We start from the raw sequence: 26,128 nt of genomic DNA on the forward strand, positions 1-26,128 counted from the left end.
ATCTTTTACACATGCCTCATTCTAACCCAAAAGTAGAAGACATTATCCTCAATTAAATTCCAAAAAGAATGTACTTTTTATGGAAAAACCCCTCATACCCACAAAAAGCAAGGCAAAAGGAAATGAACAAATCAATAAAATATAATAAATATTAAATAAAAAGTAAAAACTTGTACAAATTTAGCTTTAGAAGTATGAAGGTGGCATTCCAATACATTTTCTAATTTAAAAATAAAAAATAAAAATCATTACACAAAATATAAGAAGTCTCGTATCAAAAGAAAAAATTTAACCTTTTTTCCTTCTCTGTTCGATGTGGAATATCATGAAAAGAGATAAAAACTAGAATTTACTGTAAATTATATTTTATTACTATGATTAACATTTTACCATCATATTCAACTTCTGCAACCAATCACCAAACCCTAAAGCACCCAGCAGTAATGAACAAAGTCCACCTAAGAACAATAAAGGAACAAAGCCCAGAATTCACATGTTGAGTCCCAATGACACTGTGGGTATATGACAACTTCTATCAATGCTGCTGTTTGTACCCTGGCACATAGAAATACATAACAACACAGTATGATAAGAGGAGAGGGAGGAGGAGGAGATACAATTTCCAGGTGCCATCATCTTCTTCTTCCTGTAGTAGCTCTGCTAAATCACAAGTATTGTTCTTGTATCCTGGCTCGGTTCTCTTCCCACCACAGCCTCGCGTGCATTTCCCCAAACCTTTCTCGGCTGCATCAAAAAGAGATCGAATTAAGGACATTTATATTCAAGTCAATCTGACCCAGATTCTGATTAGTACATGAAGCTTGAACTAAATAACTAAGCATGGTTTAAAAATTTTGATTGCAGGCAGTGAGAGGTCTGGGTCATACTGAAGAACACAAACAAAGGCCTCATTTCAAGGGGGAATGTCAGGGGGGACCAGCTTCAGGCTTCAGCTTCACAGGTCAAACGCAGACCTGCAAAGGCGTTGGGTTTTTGGGGAATTCACGAGAACTAAGTCTGAAACCATGGAAACTGTTTTTTGGATTAGTGTGGCTCCCATCAATCCTCATTTCTAGCCAGTCAGTTGTTTTTTGTTGTTAGTGTGGCATCAACCAAGGAAAAATATCTACCCAAAAGGAAAATGCAGTACAACTCGAGGAACATTGACATCCTCCATGTAAAGTTAGGTTCCAGCTGAGTGTAAGTCTGGTAGGGTCAGGAAGGCATGAAGTTATACTTTCCTTGCATTGGAAGGCAGCTCAAAATTGAGCTTTCTCAAGGAAATTGGTCAGCTCTTGAGATTTTGAAACCAAAAAATAAACCTAGATGAAATGAAAGCTAGGGCAGAATTGTTTCAAAACTATTTTTATCCAAAGATAATATGGTATCATCTCATTCCTACTCCAATGGCAAAAGCAAATTTCCTTCCAATGCATCCTATAAATTATTAGTATGGTCCTTTCCACAGTCCATAATGAGGGTTAGCAAGTCTATAGAGCTTGTAACAAAACTGTGTCATGGCCAATAGCCTAGTTGAGGTGTTGTTCGAGTTTTATTACTCCATTAGAGGATTATGAATTGCCAATAAAGTCTACCAGTAAGGTATTGCAAGATTACTTCACGGCCAAATAAGTTCCATTGATTGTCCACATCTCAGAAACTGACTTACCTGAATCGGACACGTCTGAGCTCCCGAGTGCCATCTGGCAATGCTCTGATGGTGATGTAGACTCCTGGCTCGTCCTGCTCAACCCATTCAGTCTCCATATCACTGGCGTTGCTTATGGAGAGCTCTCCTGAGCGGTCTGCCTCTCTCGATGAACTAGTCCTTACCGAAGCATCTATTGATGATGTCTCGGTCTTTGCCCCGCTGATGCTGGAGAGTTTTGGTGTTGAAGCAAGGCCAGCCGAGTCATAGTAATGTCGGGATTGTAAAGGGTGGTGGTCAAGTGAATCGGATGAAGAGTAACCCATTCCTGTTGGGCGGTGGTGGAAGTTGCGGGGTAAGCGTTCTTTGCTCAGTGGCGGTGTCACAGGGCTGTTCTGTATAGATTCCATCCTCGAGCTCTGAAGGAGGAAGGAAAGTTTGTTTAGTCATTGAAGCATAATCACCCACTAAATGATTAAGTTTTGCATAAAATTTGAAAGCACAAATCAATCCGTGAAATAGACTTGACATAAACTGATAGTAAATTGAAAACAAATATTCATTAACTCCTTGGCTGATCCTTTAGATGCAGTACGAATAAAACTCATTTTGATGCCAAATGGCTTGTTTTGATTTCTATGTGAAACAGGAAGGAGGGAATTCAATTACAAGAGCAATCCAAGCCACAAGTCTATCCCATGCGCCAAATTGAGTCAAATGACAATTTTATTGGTCTCCTCAACACAATGGAAGAAACACATCACTGGGGCTGTTAAATATCTGATTACTACCCGTGTTATGCCGTCAATAGTACACTTTTTTCACTGTGGATAGGGAAGAAGCTCACCTCATCTTCAGATCTTGGCGGTGTTGGAAGGGGGACAGCTTGGCGGTTGAACCTCTGAACATTGTATAATTCCATGACTTTGTCATAGTTCTCTGCCCACCACCTTTGGGCTTGCCATTTGTTAAAGATCTCACGACTGACCAAACAAATTAAAAGGTGATCAGGACTCATAACCATCTATTAAACAGTCACTACAAGAATGCATGACAGATAAGTAAGTCACCAAATTCCTCCAAAACTCCATTTTGATCACTGTAAAGTGATGGAAAGGCAAGAAACTAAAATTTTTAATACATATATTCTCTTGATTTCCAACAAATTATAATAAAATTATAGTCTGCATCACTTGTGATAAAAGAATTTAAGTAAACCTAGTTTGGTTTTATGTATGCCCAGACAATGCAAAGTATAAAGCTCACAATTTTATTTTCCTAACTTCCTTAGCAACCAAATAGACTATAAGAGAGCTGTCTGGCCCCTAGAAGAACCTTATAGTTACAGTATAAACAGGTCAACTTCTACAATTAATCACGTGGCTAGTGCTCAAGATACTAGTATATGCAAATATGTGAAGTAAATACCCCTTCATCAACGGGTGGAGTGCACAGATTGGAGGCCCTCAACCTTGCAATCTCAGGACAAACAACTAAGCTTCTAGATTACTTATATGGCTATCGCCCAAGATACTAATCAATAAAAACAAGTTATAAATGCTATCCAATATGTAGTCAATAATCGCAATTCATTAATAGCCAACAAACTAAGGCCAACATGTTTCTTACCTAAATATAAACTAACAATTAATAGACTAAATATCAAATATAGACTTAATAATCACATGCAGTATCCAGGTATTCATGACTCACGAGTTAGTAACTGAAAATTACTTTTTCAGGAATATTTAATTGTAAACTTCAGAATATCAAGCTTGATGATCTATTTGAGGACAGATGTTCCCACATAATGCCCAAATATAGCTTTTCATATAACCATCATCACGATAATATTCACACATGTTTGGCTGCATAAAACACATAAGTGACTAGGGCCAAACCATGCAAGGAGTTCATTACTTTTTGCGTTGAGGACACCAAGATTGCCATATAACTCACACAAAATTGAGCAAAATGATTTCCAATCCTAGCTCAAAGAATGCGGTTAATGTTACTAAAATAATGGGTGCTGCTAATGAATGAGGTACCATGCAGGGAATCAAGGAGCAAAGAAAGTCATTTTCAGCTCTACTTTTTCAAGATTGGAATTCTTATATGATAATTTTCTCCTGCACTGTATCACCAGCTGCATTTTACTAACTGTAAGCCAAGAACTGCAGTAGATTTTTCCCTCCAGGGGATCAAGGAACAGGGGAAGTCATTATCAGCTCTACTTTTTCAAGATTGGAATTCTCATATGATAATTTTCTCCGGCACTGTATCACCAGCTGCATTCTATAAGCCAGGAACTACAGTATATTTTTTTTCCCTCCAGGGAACCAAGGGGCAGGGGAAGTCATTATCAGCTCTACTTTTTCAAAATTGAAATTCTTATATGATAATTTTCTCCTGCACTGTATGTCTATCACCAGCTGCATTTTACTAACTATAAGCCAAGAACTACAGTAAATTTTCCCCTCCTTGTTCATTTCCAATTTAGGCACCTCTTTTTGTTGTCACTTTTCCGGGGACCAAGCCTAGTACGACTCTATTTTCCTCAGCAATTACAGACAAAAATGGCAGACTATTATAGCAAACTGACAAAGTCACATAACTTGGGCACAGAAAAAGACAAAACATAATAATGATGATAGTATATATTTGCCCATTCAGATCAGTCTGGGATTTTGAAAGCTGGTACCAACCAAAATTATCCCTTCCATTGGTTAAATAGATGGGCAACTCCACAGAGTTTCCTCATGGACAAATGAGAAAATAGTAAAATGACTGATGTTACTTGTTAGTAATGCTTACGTAAAAATACAGATAATCCATCCTATGGTAACTTGAAATCCGCTGAAATAAAATACCCAGAATCATGAAATCTGGTCATATGAAAATCTTCATTCAAGAAAAATCAAATGAAGCAAAACCCAACAGACAATAAAGCCAGACCCATTGATCCATATAAGAACAAGAAAAAGGACTTGGTCCCCAAAATTATATAAGCAACCAGACCATGCAGCACAGGTATACAATTGGTTCAAATAAAAAAAAGCCGGTCCATAGGCAAAACCTGACTGGTGGTAAAGTGAGGGAAATTCTCCATTGACCAGATGTTCCATGATCACTTCTATCAGATGATGGGATCTTTGCCAAGGGATTCCAGACAGGACCCACTTAATGACAAGCACACTTGACCAACAAGACCACCAAATGTCTTTACTGCTTTGATGTGCTTAATATACTGACAGTGTCCACAACCACTGCCTTCAGAAAATTGAAATGGAGTTCAACGCTGAATACTGTCTCATCTCTCAAAAAGGGGCTCAAAATCTGATGGGGCACTAATATCATCCCCATATCACAACACCTACCAAAATTCAATGAAATTCTACGGGGCGAGTACCCGCTAAGAATGTTCAAATTTACCAATCGAGATGGGTTCGGGTACATTTTCTCCAACCACATAGGCTTAAAGTTTCGGGTCACAATCCCTTTTCTTGATGGGAACTTGACGATGTTGAACTTGAACCCCAAGTACACTGTACACCAAGCCATTAATGAAGGCCCATGTAAGAGGCTAATAGCCATTTCCAACAGCAGCTATAAATGCAATGGTAAGAACTCACATGCAAATTCAGGGCAACAGTATATCACCGTAACAGCGAAATCTAATTGCAAAACGACAATTCAGGATGACCCAACTCAAATTCACCCAAAAAACCCACTCGAATGTAAGCATTTTGATCACTCTCAAACAAATCAGAACTTTCAGAATCGCTTGAAAACAAAGAAAGTGGAAAGTACCACCTGAATCGAATCCGCTTGAGATCGTTTCCACCCTGAGGCATGGAAACAAAAGTGATGAGGACACCAGGCTCCACTTGGGCAATCCACTCCTTAGGCTCATCTTCCTCCATAAACACAACCGACTCCGCCCGGCCGCTGACCGAGGCCGGCGTGCCTTCTCCGCTAGAAAGCCGTTTCGATCTCGCCTCCATTTCCTTCCCCAACAGCCTGGGCGTGGAGCTCGAGCTGCCGGTTCTACGGTACGAGCAATGGAACCTCGCCGAGTCCGACGCGGACTCGGAATCGGCATAGTTCCGGTCCTGGTTTTGCCCCGATGACCCAGAACAAGGCTTGCAGTTTCTGTACGCCCCGGAAGCCTTCAACGCCATGTCCTTGATCTGATACATAGAAATGGGTTACTGTTCCGAATCGGAAAATTCTAGAACCTTCTGAGAAATGACGACTGGGAAAGGGACGGAAACCTCAACCTCCGTTTGGTTGCTGAGAAAATGAAAAATTCAGAAAAAAAAAAAAAAAACAAACAAACAAACAAAGAAAGAAAAAAAAAAAATGTCCAAAAACAGAAAAAACTAAACTGAATTAATCCAAAAAAAAAACCCGGAATTTGGCTGAGTGCAGTAAATTCTTTTACCAAAAAAATAACATCCAAAAACTCATTCCTTTTATTTTCCTTCGTTTTTCTCAGCAACCAAACAGAGCTACTCCATTACCTGAGCAGTAAGGGCCTTGATGGCGTGCTTGGTGCTTGGAGTTGCAACAGCCTCTCCCTCTCCCTCCTCCTGTTCATGGAGAGATCTACCACTCACCTGCTTGGAACAAGCTATGCACGTCAACATCTCCAGCCCTCCACTTCTCCACCTCAAAACTGAATAATCACAAGAACCCACAAAAAGAAATCACTTCACATGGAATTTCTAACAGTAAAATTCTTGACCCATTTGCACTCAAGGGGTAGACGAAGTCCAGATGCGGCTAGTGGTGGTATTGGGATCAAGTCAAGTGGGATGCCAAGTGATGAATATTTATTATATATGTTTGTGTGGGAAGTGAGTGAGTGCCAGGCAGAATGAGTGTGGAACACTCACTCTCTCCCCCCCGCACTTTGCTTACTCTCTCCTTGATCCTTGATTTGATTCTCCCCCCTTACAGAGACTACTACTACTACTTCATGGCTGGCTGTTTAGAGTATAAAATGGGGGTGGTGGGGGGTGGTGAGGGGCTGTGGTAGGGGGGATGTAGGGGATGGGGTGTAGCGGTATCTGCGCGGGGCTTGTCTTGTGGGGTGTGGGGAGGGGCTTTGGCGTTGGGGTTGGGGTTTTGAGATGGTTGCGCCACCCTATTTGTCCCCAATGGAAAAGCTGTCATTTGGGTGTAGTTTGTGGGGCTAAAAGGGTTGGTGTGGAGTTGTTGTGGGCCTAAAGGGTCCTTGGTGTTTTTTGGTTTTCGTAGCAATGTTTTTGAAAATAGTTTAGTTGCAAAGGCTGGTTTTTACCACACTCTTTGATGAAAATTTTGAAAAATAATTTTTAAAAACTATTTTACATGCTTTATAAAACAAATATTTATTTAAAAAATATAAAATATATTTTTAAATTTTTAAATATATTTTTTACATATAATAATTTATCTTTAATCATTTTTCATATTTATATAATTATTTTTAAATATAATTCTCTACCTATCATTTTTTATTTAAAATTTTTTTAACTCAAAAATTAAAATAAGCATAAATAATATGGGCATGGTTGTGGTTCTTGAAATGTGAGAGAAACAAAATAAATTAAAAAAATAAAAACTATATTTAAAAGTTAAAAAATTATTTTCGTATATTTATTTAAACCCATTTAACTTATTTAAGCATTGAATAATTTTAAAAATATTAATATTATTCTTATTTTTTAAAATAAAAATATTTTAAAATATAATTCTCAAACCTAGTATTAGTAAAGCATAATAATCACTTTTTTCCTTTTTACCCTTATTCATATTTTGACGTGGAAAGTTAAGATTTTGAAGAATTATTAAAGATCATAGAAATGTGATGTTATGTCGTATCACTTAAATTTACAAATTAAGGTGTGGATGGAATATAAAAGAAGATTTGGAATTGACATGTACGACATTTTCTTTTCTTCAATCATAAAATATTTTGGAAGTCAAAATGACTTTATCAAGATTATATAATTACAAGTAGAAAAAGTGATTCTATGCTTAAAAACTTTTTTGATTAAGAAAAAATAGTTCCCCAATTAAAAAAAAAAAAAAAAAGTGAATTTTGAAATGACAATAAAATTGCCCACTTCTATTAAAATTTTGAAAAATAATTATGACATTGATGTGACATTACAGCGAACCTTTGATTGGAATCATTGAAAGTCGTTGATTAGTAAAATTTAGGTCGATAAAAAAAAAATATAAAGATATGATATGGGTTTTTTCTTAATTACAATATCGCCTGAATTAATGAATAATTAATCCAAACAATATATATATATCATTTAGTTTTATATCTAGTTTATTTAAATCATCAAATCAGCTAATAAGCAATAATAAAAAAATAATCGTCATAATTTGATATAAAAAACTTTTACAAATGTAAAAAGAACTATAGCTTAAACTACCACAAATCAATCTACCAAATATAAAAGGAAAATATATGGATTTAAATAATTCGAATATACACTCTTAAGAGTATTACACCAGTCAATATCTACATTCCTTTTTCACATCCTTAACATGACGCCTTATATCCCTAGGTGATCGTCTCAACACCATATTGGTGGTAGCAAATTGATGCACCATGCCTTTTCACTAAAATAATTTATAAGAAAGTTCTTAAAAGATCGAAAAGCTAGAGTATTAAGGTTGAATAACGATGATCATTTCACACGCATGAAATTAGGTTTTTATATCAAAACCTTGGATGAATATTCGATGAAAAGAATAACCAACTCTCAAATGTCTCTCAATAGAACGTTTGAATGTCCACATATAATTTCCCCGTACCATAGTCATTTCTTACATAGTAACATATTCAACACATATGTACTTTTAATTAATTTAACTATTAAGTGCCTTAAAGTCCATTATAATTGGTAAAACCCTCGAATCACATTATAGGTTGAATTCAATGTGATAATAGAACTAAAATAGTAATCTAATTCAACATACCAACATATGGGATTAGCGTCAAATAAATGAAACAAGTGAACACGACAATGAGATTATGTACAAGGCATAAAGTAAGGAAATTATTTACACACATGTACAAGGTATATTTTTTCAGTATAGTATCGAAAATGTACCTTCAATTATCATAACTCGAACCCTACATTTTTCATAAAGATGTAAGTAAAAATTTTAGAGTATGTTTGGGAATTGTTTTCTAAACTCAACACATTTTGCAATTTTTTGTCTCTTAACAAAAAATAAAATTTTAAGAACTTGTGTTTGAAAACAAGTTATTTTTTTATAACATATTTTAATTACTTCCATTTTTTTTTTCCTAAAAACTATTTAAAAAAATAATTATATAGATATGGAGAATGATAAAAAATAAAACATTATAATTACAAATTATTTATAAAAAATACTTTAAACCACCAAAAATCTATTGAAAATTTTTTAAGTTACTAAATAGAACTTTGTTATTGAAAACATCAAATAGCTATTAAGACCATTCTCAAGAGTTGTTTTGACAAAACGTTTTCAAATAGTTCCATATCTTTGAGGGTTGAATTCATAGGTGTGTATTCTTTCGCACATGCCAGTCACGTGACTTGGAATTAATGACATTAGGGGGTGCATATGATTGCTCCCACACTTGGTTGCATGAGGGTCTAGGCAAGATATCCAAGATCATCTCCTGGATTGAGCCACATGGAGGGCCTGGAAATGCTGGTGCGCCATAATCTAGTAGGACCCACCTCACAGTGACTGGTCCACCCCCCCCCCCAGTGGGCCATGACCCAACCGAGAGTTAAGTTTATTAAAATATTGGGATAGGCCCATCTCCGGTTATTTTCTCCTCAAACCCTGGAAACATTTAATTTACCATTTTACCCTTATAATTACTAATTAAATTTATTTATTTATTTACTTTTAATCCTTACCTTCTAGTTAATCCTTGAGTAATTCAATGATAAAAGAAGTAGAAGTGAATAATTATTAGAATGAAATTTTATTTTTGAGAATTATGTATTAAAAATAAGTATAATTGAGTTAATTTAAAATTCTAATTAAATAAAAAATTTACTTTTTGTGATTTGTCAAAAGTTTAAAATATTATATATATATATATATGATAATCAAGGAATTTTTCATGCTCAAGTTCTTAAGATTTTTTATGGAAACTAAAATTTCGAGATGCGTCCCAAAACAATCAACATGAGGTAAATTCAGGGTATCATTGATGATAGGATTTGATCTCAATATCATATACCATCTATTAGAACCACAAACTATCATAGTAAACAAACTACAAGTATTACAACACTTCAAATTTTTTTTACTGCAAATTATTTATTTTTGATAACAAATTATATAAGAACTATTTAAAAGGAAAAAATTATTTAGGATTGTTTTAAAATTAAAAATATTATTTTTATTTTTAAAAATAAAAATAACAAATAAATTGATTTTTTAATCATTTTTAATAATTTATTTGTGATTATGATTATGATTTAATGATAGACGTAAAAGTTAAAATTAAAAGATATTAAGAATATGTTTGATAATCGTTTTATGAAATAGTTTTTGCTTTCCAAAAAATGGAAAATATAATATGTTAAAAAAAACATAGTATGGGGACGCGAGTATAAATGCGAGTATGAAAATGGCATGAGTTTCACAAGTGGACCCCGCAAAGTGGCGCGGCGTTGGTAACCGAGAACTCCCGAAAAAGGAGGGCCGTTGTCTTCTTTTGTAATTTCACCTTTTTTTTTTATAGCTTTTAGTTTATTTCGTTTTAGTTTTTTGTTAGGTTTTTGGGTGTTTGGCAACAGGGTTTCACTAATCTGTCCCAACTTCCAACATTTCGACCCCTTTCCATATTTGGCCAAACACGGCAATCACTCGTCTTGTCCCCCCCCCCCCCCCCCCCAACTTTCTATATATGGATTTTGGATGATATTTTAATTTTTAAGTCAAGGTTACTTAATTAATTAACCAATAAAGGGAAAATTACATTTTCATCATCAAAAATTATATAAACATACCCTTAATTTTCCGATATTACATTAACATCCCAAATGATGAGGATGAATATGAGAAGTAATTAGCAAAAAAAAATTATTTTTTATTTAATATTATTTGATAATTTATTATTATTATTATTATCATCATTTATACTACTTGATGATTTTAGTTAGCATCATACGAGATTAATTAATATTAGTATATTAAATAATAAATTTAATAGAACGACATTAGTTAATTGTATATTAAATTTTAATACGATACGTTTGATATTTTTATTCAGTTAAAAGTAATATGTTGATATCATCTAACATAATTAAATAACTTGTTATCAATAAGTTTAGTTTTATCATATTTATTAATATTAACGTGTTAATATTTGACTTTTTATATTAAGTCAAAAAACAAATACCACCTAAAACTATATGTAATTGGTTGGATATAATGAAATAAGATATATATATATATATATAATATTATTGAATTTATGATCATATGATATCATATGTCCCTACATGGTTACTAAATACCATCATCTATCTTTATACAATTATTAAATGGATATAAGAGAAATGATCGATAAGTTATTCTATTGCATATCTTATTCTATTATTAATCAAATATTACGGATTGATAGCATATAATATCTTGTTGTCGACCAAATGCAGAATGTGATATTTTGTCCTAATTGAGAAGGTGAAAGTCAATCAAATGTATAATGTGATATTTTGGCTCATCGATTTTTAAAAGAGATAAAAGTTTTTTTTTTTTTTTAACCTCAATACAAGTTCCTATGTATGTTTATATAATTTTATTCAAATAGCTTATAACTTAAAAAAAAAAAATTATATGGAGAAAAAAAAATTTGTTGCTTATCATAGAAGATCATTTTTTACTTATACAAAAAGTTATTTAATGTTTAATAAAATTTATAATATCAATATTGCCAAACTTCAACTTTAATTTTTAATTAAAAAAAGATGTTGAAGTTATCCAAAAGAATTATACCAGGTACTTTATCTCACCTCGCATGTTAACCACCAAATTTGCCTAAACTTCTACAAATAAAAAGTCACGCATCTACCCAAATCAATACCTATTAGTGGGCCCTCCTAAAGTTTACCCGCATGACTCGAATCACTATGGAAGATGTAACACTTCTATCGAATAAATTCTTTGAAATGCTTTTTCAACAAACCACAAACCCTAAAAGTCACTCGGATCAATCTTTTCCCTTTTCTTTACTTTCAAGTTCGACTTATGAACAAAGACAACCTATATAGCTAAGCAACAAATGTGAGGAAGAATATGATCATACATTAGAGAATGGAAAAAGCTCCATAATGGGAATGCTTTTCTTTTTGGTGACAACCCTCCAATGTGCCAAAGTGATCCTTTTATAATAAGGTATGTATGAGTATGATAATATAGGCATATAGGCATACTTGCCTTGGTTTCTAGGGGTATAAAATATGCTTTGTTTTCCTCTTTTTGTCTCCTTGTAAACTAAGAATGGGGTAGTGGGATGCATGTCATGTGGGTTGTTTGTGCTTAGAAGTAACATTTTTTTTTTTCCTTTTTTAAAGTTTTAAAATTTTTCTTTTTCCTTTTTCTTTTTGGCATATTTTTAAATGAGGGCTTTATGGGGTATAATATATGCTTTGCATGGGAAGTCATTGCAAATGGAAAGGTACTAGGGCAATAGGTCCTATTGTACTTTTATGAGGGTGCCTTTTGCTTTTGGGTAAACCAATAGTTGTTTGATGCTTTGATCTAATAAGTCGCATGTTGTTTGGGGTTTACAAGTGGGCTCTTTTATATTTTTTAATTTAGTTGGTATTTTTTTAAGGGTTTGTTTACTAATCTCAATGTGGAGGGGAGAATGAAAGGAAAAGAAAATGATGAGAAAAGGTAAAACAAAAAATAAAATAAAATAATTATTTTTATATATTTAAAAAAATTTATTTCACTTATTTTAATAATTTGATAAGAAGGCAAAATAATTAGAAAATGCATAATTTTTTTAACTAATTTTGATTATATTTAATTTTGTTTGGTATTTTTCTAGAACACTCAAATATAATAAATTTATTTTTTTCAATATTATATTTATTTTTAGTAGTATTTTTTGAAAACCAAACATAACTTAAATGATTGTGCTTTCATATAAATTATGGGGTACTATTCAATTGAGAGATGATTTCTTTTATTTTTTATTTTTTTGTAAAGTATTGTGAGAAATAGGTGAAAATATAAAAAATAATTGAAGAATTTTTATTTTATATGTAAGTGTGATAAGCTAATAAAACTATTTTCATATTTGATTTTTGGAACATAATTTTGTTATTGAAAATAATTGATAAGTGTTTCTAAATACTAATTATTATTATTTTTAAAAAAATGTTATCAAATTAGCCCTAATTTTCATTACACTTGTTCTTCCCCTTTAAGATTGTCATCAAGGTGACATGTCATGGGCAAAAAGACGTGAGACGTCCATCACTTGGATCTCACTGAATATAAGCTTTTCACTGGTCAAATCAAAATATAAAATAATAATAATAAATAAATAAAATATAATATAATGGCAAATAATTTTATCATTATGACTAAAAAAAAATATGGGTTCGATTAGTGGTCCGGCCCCAAAGGGCTAAACTCTTTAGGCAACCATTGTCCTTTAATGGGCCTATTATCAGACCCAGTATTTGGTGGGCCTGCAACTCAGTTAGCATTATGTTACAAGCTCTCTAAGATTTCCTGTGAATGCATTTCTATTTTTATTAAATTTTGAAAGCAAAAATTGTAAATATTTTGAATTGTGTTGTATATATTAATAATTTTAATTTTTAATTTTTTCTAAAAATAAGAGAAATTTTAAAAAGACTTTAAAATGCATTCCTCTATTTGAGATAGGACATTACAATCACCCTCATATAGACATACCTAACAAGGTCAAAGGGTCGGGAATTGACTTTGATATTATTTGTAATGACTTACATCCAGTCATATAGATATTGTTTACTTTAAATCCAAAAGAGTCATCATGACTTTAAAACACATTATTGGGTTATGATAAGTTTATACTTATACGGTGTTAAAAACTTCATTTTATATCCGATGTGGAATATTACAATGCAAGTCCCTAATGTTAATTTAAATAATAATAATAATAATAAAACTATATCACTTAATATGAATTTTAGAAATTATTCTTAAATTCAAAGTTAAAAAAACAAAAACAAAAACAAAATTTGGAAACTTGAAAACTGTTTTCTATATTTAAATTATCAAATAAAATATTGTTCTAAAATATAATTAAGAATTGTTTTTAAAATCTACTTTAAAAATTTATTTTTAAAAAACTATTATTAAAATAGGTGTGGAATAAGCCAAAAATACCATAAAATATTCATTTACATGTACCATAAGTTTTTGATGTCTTGAAGACATGGGCACAAATAAATGTTGTGTAGGGCAAAATTATGATATTCGCATTTATAACTCATTAAATAATATACATTCAAATCATGAAATGGTGCAATAAATTCTTCATCGTGGCATTAGTAGGAGGGAGACGGAGACATTAATTCGTGTTGTTCCTACTCACCTAACATGAAAATCATATATATGTGTCGTATAAGAAACAAGATTTGAAATTGCACGGAAAGTGTTTATATTAATCACACATTCGATCTTTTTTCAATGCCGCGAATGATAACTTCGAAGGATAATCAACAAATTTTAGTGCAAAGTGATAAAAATCATCTTAACTTAGATGGGTTAGTCTAACCCAATCCGATGTTTATGCGTGTTTTGACAAATATTTTTAATATTTAAGTTGAGTTTGAATTTAGTTTTTTTTTTTTAAGTTGAAGTCAATTTGGATTTGATTTGACTTGAGATTCAATGTTCAAACAATCTAAACTTAACTGGTTTCACTTTTCTAAAAAAATACAAGTTTTACTATTTAAATATTGGTATAAATAAATGAAAAAGGGTTTTTCAAAACCTACTATGCATTGATTTTGAATAATACAGCCTAATAAACTCAACCAACCCAAATCTAATCATATTAACTCAAGTTTAATTCGATAAACTCGAACATAAAAAAATAAGGTTGAGCTAGAGATCGAGGTGGGTTGAGTTTTGATTGATTGTTTTTTAGAATGCGTTTGATAGTGATTTTAAAAAGTGTTTATAATATTTCTAACACCAGAATGATGAAAAAATTTAAGTATTAAAAATATTAAAAGCATCTCCTAAAATCACTACCAAACTTTCCACATGTAAAGAAGAGGAGTTGAAGTTTCGCTTGACTTAGGAAAGATAACACTTTGTGTCCCGTATATGCTTTACATGTTCCAGTCTTACAAAATACTGCAAGCACAGAAAGAGAGAGTGCCATCAACACGTATATGCTTTACACTTGCAAGGCCCGGAAATACCACAAGCATAGGAACAAAGAAGGTGTACGATTGACTGCTTTTCTCTTTCTTCCCAAGCCTTTGATGCCCGATGAACTTTCTAAGTACAAACTTTTAATTCGGGTTGAATTTGGATTAGCCATCAACCTGTCTATATTACACCCCTATAAGAAATTCATATAACAAATACTTAAATAAATTGAACACTTTTCAAATATATTACATAATACATTCATATATACGTATAATTGTGATACGAGTTTTTTTATTAAATTTTTACGAAAAAATTTAATTGAAGGAACTATTTAACATAGTTTAAGGATAACATTATTTAAGAAAAAAAGTTAATGAATTAAATTGAAAAATATTAATTTTATTAATTAATAAAAAACACAAACATGATGAAAAGTGAAAGTATTTCATATAATGACTAAGTTTTTTTTAATTATTTATTTATTTATTACATAATGCGCTGAATACGGTAGATCAATGCTGAAATGAAATATAATTTTAAAAAAAAATTCCAACGTGGCGAAAGCCGATTCGTCCGTAGATAAGCGAAGTCAAACTTATAATCTCCTGCATCGCCATAATTCACTGCATTTTCCGACCGACCAGTCAGATTACATACGTTATCCGACATTCAACCCAATTAGATGATGTCACGTACTCAAATAATCTATACTCTCACCTAGTGTCCCACGGCCATTTCGTACCACCCATTCTCAATAAAGACCACCTAACCCCACTCTTTATCCACCCCATATCAACGGCCTCTCCACACTCTCACTCGCCGTAAAGCCTTCACCGGAGAAGGCCGGCGTCAAAAAAACTACCGGAACCAAACACTAGAGCCATGCTTTTGTCCCTGGAAAATGAAAGGGAGAGTTACCCTTAAGGGTAGGCTGGGGAAAAAAATTATTGAAAAGGGTGGGTAAATTTGATAATTATTCTGAAGGCCTTATATTTTTATTATACTAATTTACCCTCAATTTGACCATTGAACCAGCCATTGTCACCAGACAATTGTTCCATTTGGATCTGCCTCTGGAAGTCCGCGGGGGACACCACTGGATCTCCAACAACATGGCGATCCTCCAATCCTAGATTCGATCTCACTGAATAATCCTTGGGAAACACATCTGGAACCGTGGGTGGAGGCGTTGGATCCTGTAATTTCACAGGAGAGGCGGAGCGAGCCCTTTATCCAACCCAAACAGAAAATCCGAATTGGTCTCGGAGGCCGCCGCTTGAGGTGAAGAACCTTCCAGAGGTTGGATCTGCACAAAAGCCCCACTAGTCCAAGGTAAAGTCCTCACAAAGCCTTCCAAATCTATCCCAATCCCCCAAAATATTTCATTTCAAAGCCCCCATATTTATATTTATGGCGTTTGCACCTTGAGATCAGAAGCAGTACAAATCTTTATTTATTACATTCTGCTTATTTCAAATTGCACGGAAAGTGTTTATATTAATTACACATTCGATCTTTTTTCAATGCCACAAACGATAACTTTTAATGATAATCAACAAATTTTAGTGCAAAGTGATAAAAATCATCTTAATTTAGATGGGTTGGTATGACCTACCAAGATGTTTATGTGTGTTTTGAAAAATATTTTTAATATTCAAATTGAGTTTGAATTTAGTTTTTTTTTTCAAGTTGAAGTCAATTTGGATTGGATTTGACTTAAATTCAATGTTAACCGTTTTCACTTTCTAAAAAAGACAAGTTTTTTTTTTTGCTCATTTACTATTTAAATACTGGCATAAATAAATGAAAAAGGGTTTTGAAAAAACTACTATGCATTGATTTTTGAATAATACACTCTAATAAACTTAACCAACTCAAATCTAATCATATCAACTCAAGTTTAATCCGATCAACTCAAACATAAAAAAATAAGGTTGAGTTAGAGATCGAGTTGAGTTGAGTTTTGATTGATTGTTTTTCAGAGCGTTTGAGAGTAATTTTAGAAAACATTTATAACATTTCTAACACCTGAATGATGAAAAATTTTAAGTATTAAAAATATTAAAAACACTTCTTAAAATCACTATCAAAACAAACTTTTAATTCGATTTGAATTCGGATTAGCCATCAACCCATCCAAATTACAATCCTATAAGAAATTTATATAACAATTACATAAATAAACTGAACACTTTTCAAATATATTACATAATATATACTTATGATTGTGATACGAGTTTTTTTATTAAATTTTTACAAAAAAATTTAATTGAAGGAACTATTTAACATAGTTGAAGGATAACATTATTTAAGAAAAAAGTTAATGAATTAAATTGAAAAATATTAATTTTATTAATTAATTAAAAACACAAACATGATGAAAAGTGAAAGTATTTCATATAATGACTAAGTTTTTTTTTCTAATTAATTAATTATTTATTACATAATGCGCTGAATACGGTAGATCAATGCTGAAAGGAAATATAATTTAAAAAACAAAAATCCAACGTGGCGAAATCCGATTCTTGCGTAGCGAAGCGAAGTCAAACTTACAATCTCCTGCATCGCCATAATTCACTGCATTTTCCGACCGACCAGTCAGATAACATACGTTATCCGACATTCAACCCAATTAGATGATGCCACGTACTCAAATAATCTATACTCTCACCTAGTGTCCCACGGCCATTTCGTACCACCCATTCTCAATAAAGACCACCTAACCCCACTCTTTATCCACCCCAAATCAACGGCCACTCCACACTCTCACTCGCCGTAAAGCCTTCACCGGAGAAGGCCGGCGTCCAAAAAACTACCGGAACCAAACACTAGAGCTATGCTTTTGTCCCTGGAAAATGAAAAATATTCCTTCTTTAAGGCTCTAGAACAGTATCTGCTTTAGAAATTGGACTTCGGCTTAAGAATCTTTTCGTTTTCTCGGGAAAATAAACGTATAGAGCCACTGACAGTTTCGAATCACGCAAGGCCTAACTCGCCATTAATGTTCTGGTGAAGCCGATATGGCGCTTCTTCGAAGAAGAAAAGCGTCGGAGGCTGAGAAAGCTCAGCATTCGGGCTCGAAATCGGACAAAGAAATCGAGAGAACAGACGAGGAAAATGATAAGAATATTAATAACAGGAAGAAGGCAAAGAAGGCAAAATTTGAGGGAAAGAAAAAGTGGTCCTGTCTTGATAGCTGTTGCTGGTTCATAGGGTGCATATGTACGGTTTGGTGGATTCTGCTCTTTCTGTACAACGCAATGCCGGCGTCGATCCCTCAGTACGTCACCGAAGCGATCACCGGGCCGTTGCCGGATCCTCCAGGCGTGAAATTGAGGAAGGAGGGATTGACGGCGAAACATCCGGTGGTGTTCGTGCCGGGGATTGTGACCGGAGGGCTTGAGCTGTGGGAGGGGCATCAGTGCGCAGAGGGATTGTTTCGGAAGCGGCTGTGGGGTGGCTCATTCGGTGAGGTGTATAAGAGGTATTGAACCACTGATCGAATTTTCTGTTGTGGCTTTGGTTTTTTTTTTAGTGTCTGTTTGTTTGCTGAGAAAATAAATCAATGTGGAGGAAAATTGACCTTTTAGGCATATACCGAATCAGCCTTGCAGACTTAACTGGGTCAAATAAGTTGGATCGATTTGGTGTTAGGTACCACAAGGTGAGGGTGGTCAAATGAGAAACTGCTTAAATTTTGTTGTTTTGTGATCCACAGATTTCCAGTGAGGCAAACTGCGATTTAGAATGATAGTGAGGTTATTGTTTGGTTTTGTGGTTCAAATAATGATTTTGTGACTGTTATTGTGTTAATTGCGAGGGCAAGGATGATTTGATGCATTGGAAATTTAGTAATTGCGATGGAAGTGTGATCAATTTTTTAGTGTAGGACTGGTTCAATTTGTTATGTGTGCAATGGCTTCAGTATAGGTGGGCTTGTATTTTCTTCTTTTAGTTTGAATTTTTACTAGTGTATTAGTCAATGTGTTTGTTCTTTTCTTCCGGTGGCACTAAACTGCAGACACTAGTCAGAAATTGTAATGAGGTATAAGTCCACAATTTTGGCAAGCCTATGGAGAAGTTCATTACCTTGAAAACAGCTTCTACCCTTTTGAGTATGTACTACAAGATGCACCAAACCACAACAAAAACACAAAACTAGATCCTGTAAGTTAATTGTCAAGAGAAAGAGGTGTCCTGCTTACCACAAATCTTTAGTCAAGTAAATGCACATTGATGTTCGAGGATACACTACATCGATATATTTTAACTATTGAAAACAAACTCTCATGATTTTTCCACATTGATACGAACATAGTCCTTAATCTATGTGCTGTCACCAATGAACAAGCATTGCTTTTAGTCCTTGTACTTATCGCTTGAAATGAAAGTCTGGGTCCAACTTCCAACAAGTACTATATAGTGGGTTCTCATTGTACTGAACCCTTTCCTATTCCCAGTTTCTCTCATCTGTAGATTTTACTTATGGATGTTAGAAATGGAATAAGTTGGTTATATCATTGGAACATCTCCTTCCTGCAATTATTTATGCTACTAGGTGCATAAGTTCCTCTCTGGTTCAATCTTTTGCAGACCTCTATGTTGGGTGGAGCATATGTCACTGAATAATGAAACTGGACTGGATCCTTCTGGCATAAGGGTCAGGCCTGTAAGTGGACTTGTGGCTGCAGATTATTTTGCTGCAGGCTATTTTGTCTGGGCTGTTTTAATTGCAAATCTGGCTCGGATTGGGTATGAGGAGAAAACCATGTACATGGCTGCATATGATTGGAGACTTGCATTTCAGAACACCGAGGTAGCACTGAGACTTCAATTTCTTATTTTATGACATACTATGACTTGAATTTCTTTGAAAATGTTAATCTTCTTATAACTCTAGTAAACGATTGCTTGCATTGGCTTTAATGTTTCTTCTAAATTACTGATCAGGCGCGAGACCAAACATTAAGCCGGATAAAAAGTAATATAGAACTGATGGTTGCTACAAATGGTGGCAAAAAGGCTGTCATTATCCCACATTCAATGGGTGTTTTATACTTTTTACATTTTATGAAGTGGGTTGAGGCACCAGCTCCAATGGGTGGTGGGGGTGGATCAGATTGGTGTGCAAAGCATATAAAGGCTGTGATGAACATTGGTGGACCACTTTTAGGTGCTCCAAAAGCTGTCCCTGGGCTTTTGTCTGCGGAAGCGAAGGATATTGCAGCTGCCAGGTTTTCTTTTTCCAGCTTACCTCTACTATAATTGACTTCTAACTAGGCAGTTACACAGTGTCTTTTGATGCGTTCTTTTGGAGGTGTATTTAGATTTTTCAGAGCAATAACTCTTTTCAATGTGGAATCTCCTTTCATAAATGGTGTGAGTTACTTCTGAATTATGAGCTGCCATCCATTCAATAACTTGTATTTATTAAAGGCCAATCACAATGAAGTGAAACATCAAGAACTCCAGTTGGCAATTTATCACCAGTCCATGCAGTAAAAGCAGGAATGTAGACTATCGCTAAAAGTTGTGTTTTATAAAAATAATTATTTCAATGAATCATGCATTTTCTTGCATCTGTTAACTTTTTGAGAAAATTCATTTGAAATGCAGGGCAATGGCACCAGGTTTTTTGGATAATGATTTATTTCGAGTCCAAACATTGCAACATGTGATGAGGATGACTCGCACATGGGATTCAACAATGTCAATGATACCAAAAGGTGGGGACACTATTTGGGGTGATCTTGACTGGTCACCTGAAGAAAGCTATGTTCCCAGAAAGAGAAAGCAAAGGGACAATGATTCTCAGACTGCAGAACAAACTGACACAGAAACCCTGGATTCTCAAAAAAAGGGTATTAATTATGGAAGGATAATATCATTTGGGAAGGATGTGGCAGAGGCACCTTCATCTGAGATTGAGAGGATTGACTTTAAGGTAAGGTTTGTTGCTCCATTAGAAACATCACGTCTGAAAAATGTATTTTTGTAAACCCTTTTCTTTGTTACTTATCTAATTTCTCATATTAAGTGATTTGAAAAATACCTGGAGTTCAAAATGTAATGAGGAAAAATTCTACACGAACAGCTGCTAATGAAATTAGCAAATAAGAAGAAGAAGACTTATATCAGCTGGACTGGATTAGGAAAGCAATGCATTGAGGTGGTGAACTGTTGATATTGTGTGGTATAGATCAAAATTCAAATAAACTTAAAAAAAAATAGTGTGTATGAGAAGCTGGTAGAAAAAAGAAATTACGCACTTGTTCTTGCATCATATCTTGCCTTCACTTAGTTGAAGAAATTAGGAGGATTAAGACTTTTGATTCTTTAGTTGCTTTACATAAGTATTTCGTCGGTAGTAAACCATATTGGTGAACTTTTGATTGACAGAATTCCTTAAAATTTATTCATATGACAGCCTTCATGTGCAAGTTTTTCAGTAGAATGCTCGACCAACATTCAAAATGTGCATATTATTATGCAGTTGTGCTCCAAATATACCTTTTAAGTTTATGGATCAATCTTTTCTCACTCCATTTCATACTGATGTGTTAAACTGACATCTGGCATTCTTACTACCAGACATCCATATGGACTCCTTAAGAAAATAGTAAATGTCTGAATGGCTATTTGTAAATGTGCAGGGTGCCATTAAGGGTAATAATGTTGCAAATATTACTTCTTGTGATGTATGGACGGAGTACCATGACATGGGAATTGAGGGTATTAAAGCTGTTGCAGAATACAAAGTTTACACTGCTGGATCTCTTTTGGATCTTCTTCATTTTGTTGCTCCAAAAATGATGGCTCGGGGTGATGCTCATTTTTCGTATGGAATTGCTGACAATTTGGATGACCCTAAATATGAACACTACAAATATTGGTCAAACCCTTTGGAGACAAAGTGAGAATTTCTTTAATTCATTATTTCAAGTTATTTTTACTAGTCTCAATATGAAATTTCCTTCTCACCTCACATTGCAGTATATTGTTGATCAGGTGATTACTCAATTATTTAATACACTCTCTTATTCACTTGTCTTGCTAATTTTCATAATCAAGGTTATTTCTTTCTGTGAATATGGAAAATAGCTTTAATTCCTAAGTAGAACTTGATTGATGAGAAAAATACTGGTAAAGTATCTTAAAAAATTACTGTTATTGCTGCAGCATGAGAAGGTTAATATTTTCTTAATAGCAATTTTTTATGGTACAACATTTCCACTGGAATCAATCTGAACTCTGGATATGCTCACTTTGTTCACCTCATAAAGTAGTAGTACTTCAATAATACAACTCCAACTTTGCAGACATAGCAATTGACACCTCATCCAAATTGCAGATAGCTTGATAAACTTTACTTTTCCTAATTTTTTTTTTCTTATTCTAGTGCATATATTGTTGTAGCATTTGGCATTATGTTGTCCCAGCTATTTTCTTTAGTTTGAGTGTGACACTCCAGGAACTTGGTGGCTGGTCAAAGTTCATTAAGTTCATGCTTTAAAACTGCTGCTTCATCCATTGTCTGGTTCTGCAGATTACCAAATGCTCCTGACATGGAGATCTATTCTATGTATGGAGTCGGCATCCCAACTGAAAGAGCATATGTGTATAAGTTATCTCCTTATTCCGAATGCTACATTCCATTTCAGATTGATACCTCAGCTGATGGTGGAAAAGAAGATAGCTGTCTTAAAGATGGGGTCTATTCCATTGATGGGGATGAGACTGTGCCAGTTCTGAGTGCGGGCTTCATGTGCGCTAAGGGTTGGCGTGGGAAAACCAGATTCAATCCTTCAGGAATTCAGACTTACATTAGGGAGTATGATCATGCTCCTCCAGCCACTCTTCTGGAGGGTCGTGGCACTCAGAGTGGTGCTCATGTTGATATAATGGGAAATTTTGCATTGATTGAGGATATTATCAGGGTGGCAGCTGGGGCCACAGGAGAAGACTTGGGAGGTGACCAAGTTTATTCTGACATCTTCAAGTGGTCTGACAAGATCAACTTGCCATTATAATGTCAGATGGTATATGCTTTAAACTTTTAACTATTTGCCCATCTTTTAAAAATCTAGACTAGTGCCTTACCATACATTGTCTTTTAAATGTCGGTTTTTGAATTCTCATATCAGAACCTGTTAAGTTTTTCTTATTGAAGCCAGTATCTATCTATATTTGCGTTGCTTGTATTGCAATCTCATCTTCCCTTTGTCACTTTTTTTCCACCAAAAAACTGGCTGATGATTTCATGCTTGTGTTGCAGATAATGGCACTTCTGGATGTCTATATCTATTTCTAGCATTTGTGAACTAATTGACATCAGAGACCATGAAACTGGTTGCCAGCCAGGTAAACTACTTAGTCTCCCTCTTCTTCTTCTTGTTACAATTCTTATTATATTTTTTTTCTATTTACTCCCGTAGATTATTCAAAGTTTGTGAGATAGAACTTGTATTATTATGATTTTTGGAAGAACTTGTATCATTATGGTTTTTGGATGGTAAGCCAGCTTAGAGCCGCTCCAGACATGTAGATATGGTTTTTCTGGTTGTTGAAAGAACCATTACTGAGCTATATTTTGTTTAATCGTTAATGGATTACTATGAACAAAAGGGTACCTATTCTTGGTGATCTTGCATTTACCATCTCCATTGTAATGTCATTATGCTTCTCTATACATGTGCATGACAGGAAAAACAAAAAACAAGAAGCTTTCCATTCCCCATAAGCTATATCTACCTTCTTTCTCTCCCTTCCCATGTAGATATTGTTGATTAGGGCCCCAATAGACCCTTATGGCTTTAAAACACGTCTACCAATTAGGAGGAGACCCGCTACATATATAGTTTTAAAGACTTCTCCCCTTAACCAATGTGAGATGTTACAATTGTCCCTCTATGTAGACACAACTTCCTTATTGTGTTCCATGGAATGTTGGGCCACACGAACAAATATCCCTTGTTGGGTTGGATAGATAAAGTAAGGGATTGGTTTTGATACCATTCTATAATAACTTACTCCATCCTGTGTAGATATTGTCCACTTTGAGCCCAACAAACCCTTGCAACTTTAAAATGGATTAACTAGCTAGGAGAAGCCCACTGTATATATATATATATATATATAGTGTTTTGATGTATCATAATCACCCCTCTTTAACACAATGACATCCTCGTTATATCCTATAGGATTATGAGGTCATACACATCCCTTATGGAGCCAAATAGATAGAGTCTCAACATGTAAATATCGTCATCTTTGAACCCAACGAAAAATGTGTCTACCTAGTTAAGATAATTCCACTACTTATATAGTGCTATGAATTTCTTCCCACATAATGTCATAATCATCCCCATGCAAGCACAACGTTCTTGTTGTATCCCATAGGATTACAAGGCCTACTACATATATGGTAATTTTTTTAAAAATATAATATAAAAATTATTTTATTTTACATGTAGAATTGTAAAAGTTCATTGGTACCTAGAAACTAACTGTATGTTGAATGATTCCTTAATTTGAAGGATCCTTGGTAGAGTGGAGCATCTCACAGCTTGGGTTGAAGCTTAAGACTGAAGACATAAACAAGATTGTCCTAAGCCACATTAAAATCATTGTTTATACTCTCAGACCCCAACTCTTTAATATTTTCTTGCTATTATTATTAGTTATTGTTTTGTATTTTTATTGCATATTATCTTGCTATTTGGTAAAAAAAAATTTTAAGGTTACCATCACTTAACTCATTCTTCATATTGGGTGATTGACATAGTTTTTTATAGCAGACTTTACAATTTAAACTTAGTTAGCATAGAACATAAGGAAATACCATTTCTAATAAAAACTTTCTTTTGACTTATTTTAGAAGTTATGTCATGTATAATAAAATTTTTAAAATTATAATTTTGGCTTAGGTTATAAATAAGTTGTTTCATGTTACTTAATTTTTTACATTGCTTACACTTTTCTTTTAAATTATGGCTATCAATTTAGCCTTAGCTATTTGTGGAAGCCAAAAACAAAAAACTATCTTGAACATGACTTATATATATATATATATATATATATATATATAAACATCTCATTATAAAAAATAAAAATAAAAAACTAGATGGTGTTTGTATATGCTTCTTATTTTTTATTTTTAAAAATACAAACTCCTCTATGAAATATAAGAACTCTTATATAAAAAGAAAAAAATTACTTTGTGTTCTTATTTTTTGTCAAAAAAAAATTGTGGAAATGAAGACTTTTTACTTCTTAAATTTCAAAATTTTAGAAATGTGTTCTTAAGCACATAAGGTATGTGCTTACTTTTTTTTTAATAAGAATTCTTAAATTTTGTGTCAATTTTTTATTTTTTAAAATAAAAAATATGAAATATATCTTAACATACACTAAACAAATCTATTAATTATTAAAAATTAGAAGAAAAAAATTTTAAGTTGCAATTCAAAAACAAATACTTTTTTTTTTTTTACATATATATATTTAAAATCTTAAGCTACTTACACTCGTGCTAATGTCAAGTAGTACATAATTGAACTCAACCTATTTATTAAATAGGTTATGGAGGTTGCATCAAGTCTTGTATGAAGTCGGTTGAACATAATTATTAAATACATGGTTGTTGAGTTGAAAATTTTGGATATTTCGTATTTCACTGTGATATAAATATGATACAATGAAACATCGTCGCATTAAAAATACTTATGTTTCTATTTTGAAATGTCTATAAAAAAAATCATTAAATCATTGAAAAAATAGGAACCATGTGTGCTATTGAATTTCATTTTACTTGAAGTTGTTTTTATTTGTAATTAATAACACTTGAACAAACTCAATAATTAATCGAGATTATTATTAAATAATTAGGAAAAAAGGAAGAAGCTTACTAATAGGTGCATTTAATACCGTATACTATATGTGAAGACTAGTTAACCCAACCTAGGTGTACACCTAAGAGAGAAGAGGATGAATTAGGGGTTAGTCTAATTTTAAAATTTTTGAGCAAATTATACATTTAATAACAATTAGTAATACAATAACAAGTAAATG

General features: G+C 33.4%; 2 protein-coding genes across 3 annotated transcripts; one reads left to right on the top strand and one right to left on the bottom strand.

Moving 5' to 3' along the window:
• Nucleotides 1-348: 348 nt before the first annotated feature.
• Nucleotides 349-6,750, bottom strand: LOC100251503 (protein Brevis radix-like 2). Its single transcript, XM_002276132.4, has 5 exons — nucleotides 6,172-6,750; nucleotides 5,462-5,838; nucleotides 2,496-2,631; nucleotides 1,670-2,067; nucleotides 349-744 (listed from the first exon to the last, which is right to left on the bottom strand). Exons 1-5 carry the CDS (start codon nucleotides 6,295-6,297, stop codon nucleotides 666-668), a joined length of 1,116 nt encoding a protein of 371 aa, XP_002276168.1. The 5' UTR covers nucleotides 6,298-6,750; the 3' UTR covers nucleotides 349-665.
• Nucleotides 6,751-17,760: 11,010 nt separating this feature from the next.
• Nucleotides 17,761-24,807, top strand: LOC100256634 (phospholipid:diacylglycerol acyltransferase 1). Of its 2 annotated transcripts, XR_786535.3 has the most exons (8): nucleotides 17,761-18,542; nucleotides 19,652-19,874; nucleotides 20,009-20,292; nucleotides 20,675-21,002; nucleotides 21,712-21,971; nucleotides 22,605-23,097; nucleotides 23,334-23,419; nucleotides 24,595-24,807. XR_786535.3 is itself a non-coding variant. In XM_002275759.5 (7 exons), exons 1-6 carry the CDS (start codon nucleotides 18,079-18,081, stop codon nucleotides 23,086-23,088), a joined length of 2,043 nt encoding a protein of 680 aa, XP_002275795.1. In that variant the 5' UTR covers nucleotides 17,761-18,078; the 3' UTR covers nucleotides 23,089-23,097; nucleotides 23,334-23,701. The 2 variants fall into 2 exon arrangements, 1 of the variants encoding a protein (XP_002275795.1); XM_002275759.5 differs by lacking the exon at nucleotides 24,595-24,807 and having other exon boundaries at nucleotides 23,334-23,701.
• Nucleotides 24,808-26,128: the final 1,321 nt, after the last annotated feature.

The sequence above is a fragment of the Vitis vinifera genome, chromosome 9, assembly GCF_030704535.1.
Source record: "Vitis vinifera cultivar Pinot Noir 40024 chromosome 9, ASM3070453v1".
NCBI lineage: Eukaryota > Viridiplantae > Streptophyta > Magnoliopsida > Vitales > Vitaceae > Vitis > Vitis vinifera.

Coding starts and splice junctions, on each gene's coding strand:
- LOC100251503 (XM_002276132.4), bottom strand. CDS start 6,297: ATGTTGACGTGCATAGCTTGTTCCAAGCAGGTGAGTGGTAGATCTCTC. Junction 2,632..5,461: donor CTCAAGCGGATTCGATTCAG/GTGGTACTTTCC, acceptor TTGTTTGGTCAG/TCGTGAGATCTTTAACAAAT. Junction 2,068..2,495: donor CGCCAAGATCTGAAGATGAG/GTGAGCTTCTTC, acceptor TTCCTCCTTCAG/AGCTCGAGGATGGAATCTAT.
- LOC100256634 (XM_002275759.5), top strand. CDS start 18,079: ATGGCGCTTCTTCGAAGAAGAAAAGCGTCGGAGGCTGAGAAAGCTCAG. Junction 18,543..19,651: donor TTCGGTGAGGTGTATAAGAG/GTATTGAACCAC, acceptor AATCTTTTGCAG/ACCTCTATGTTGGGTGGAGC. Junction 21,972..22,604: donor TCAAACCCTTTGGAGACAAA/GTGAGAATTTCT, acceptor CTGGTTCTGCAG/ATTACCAAATGCTCCTGACA.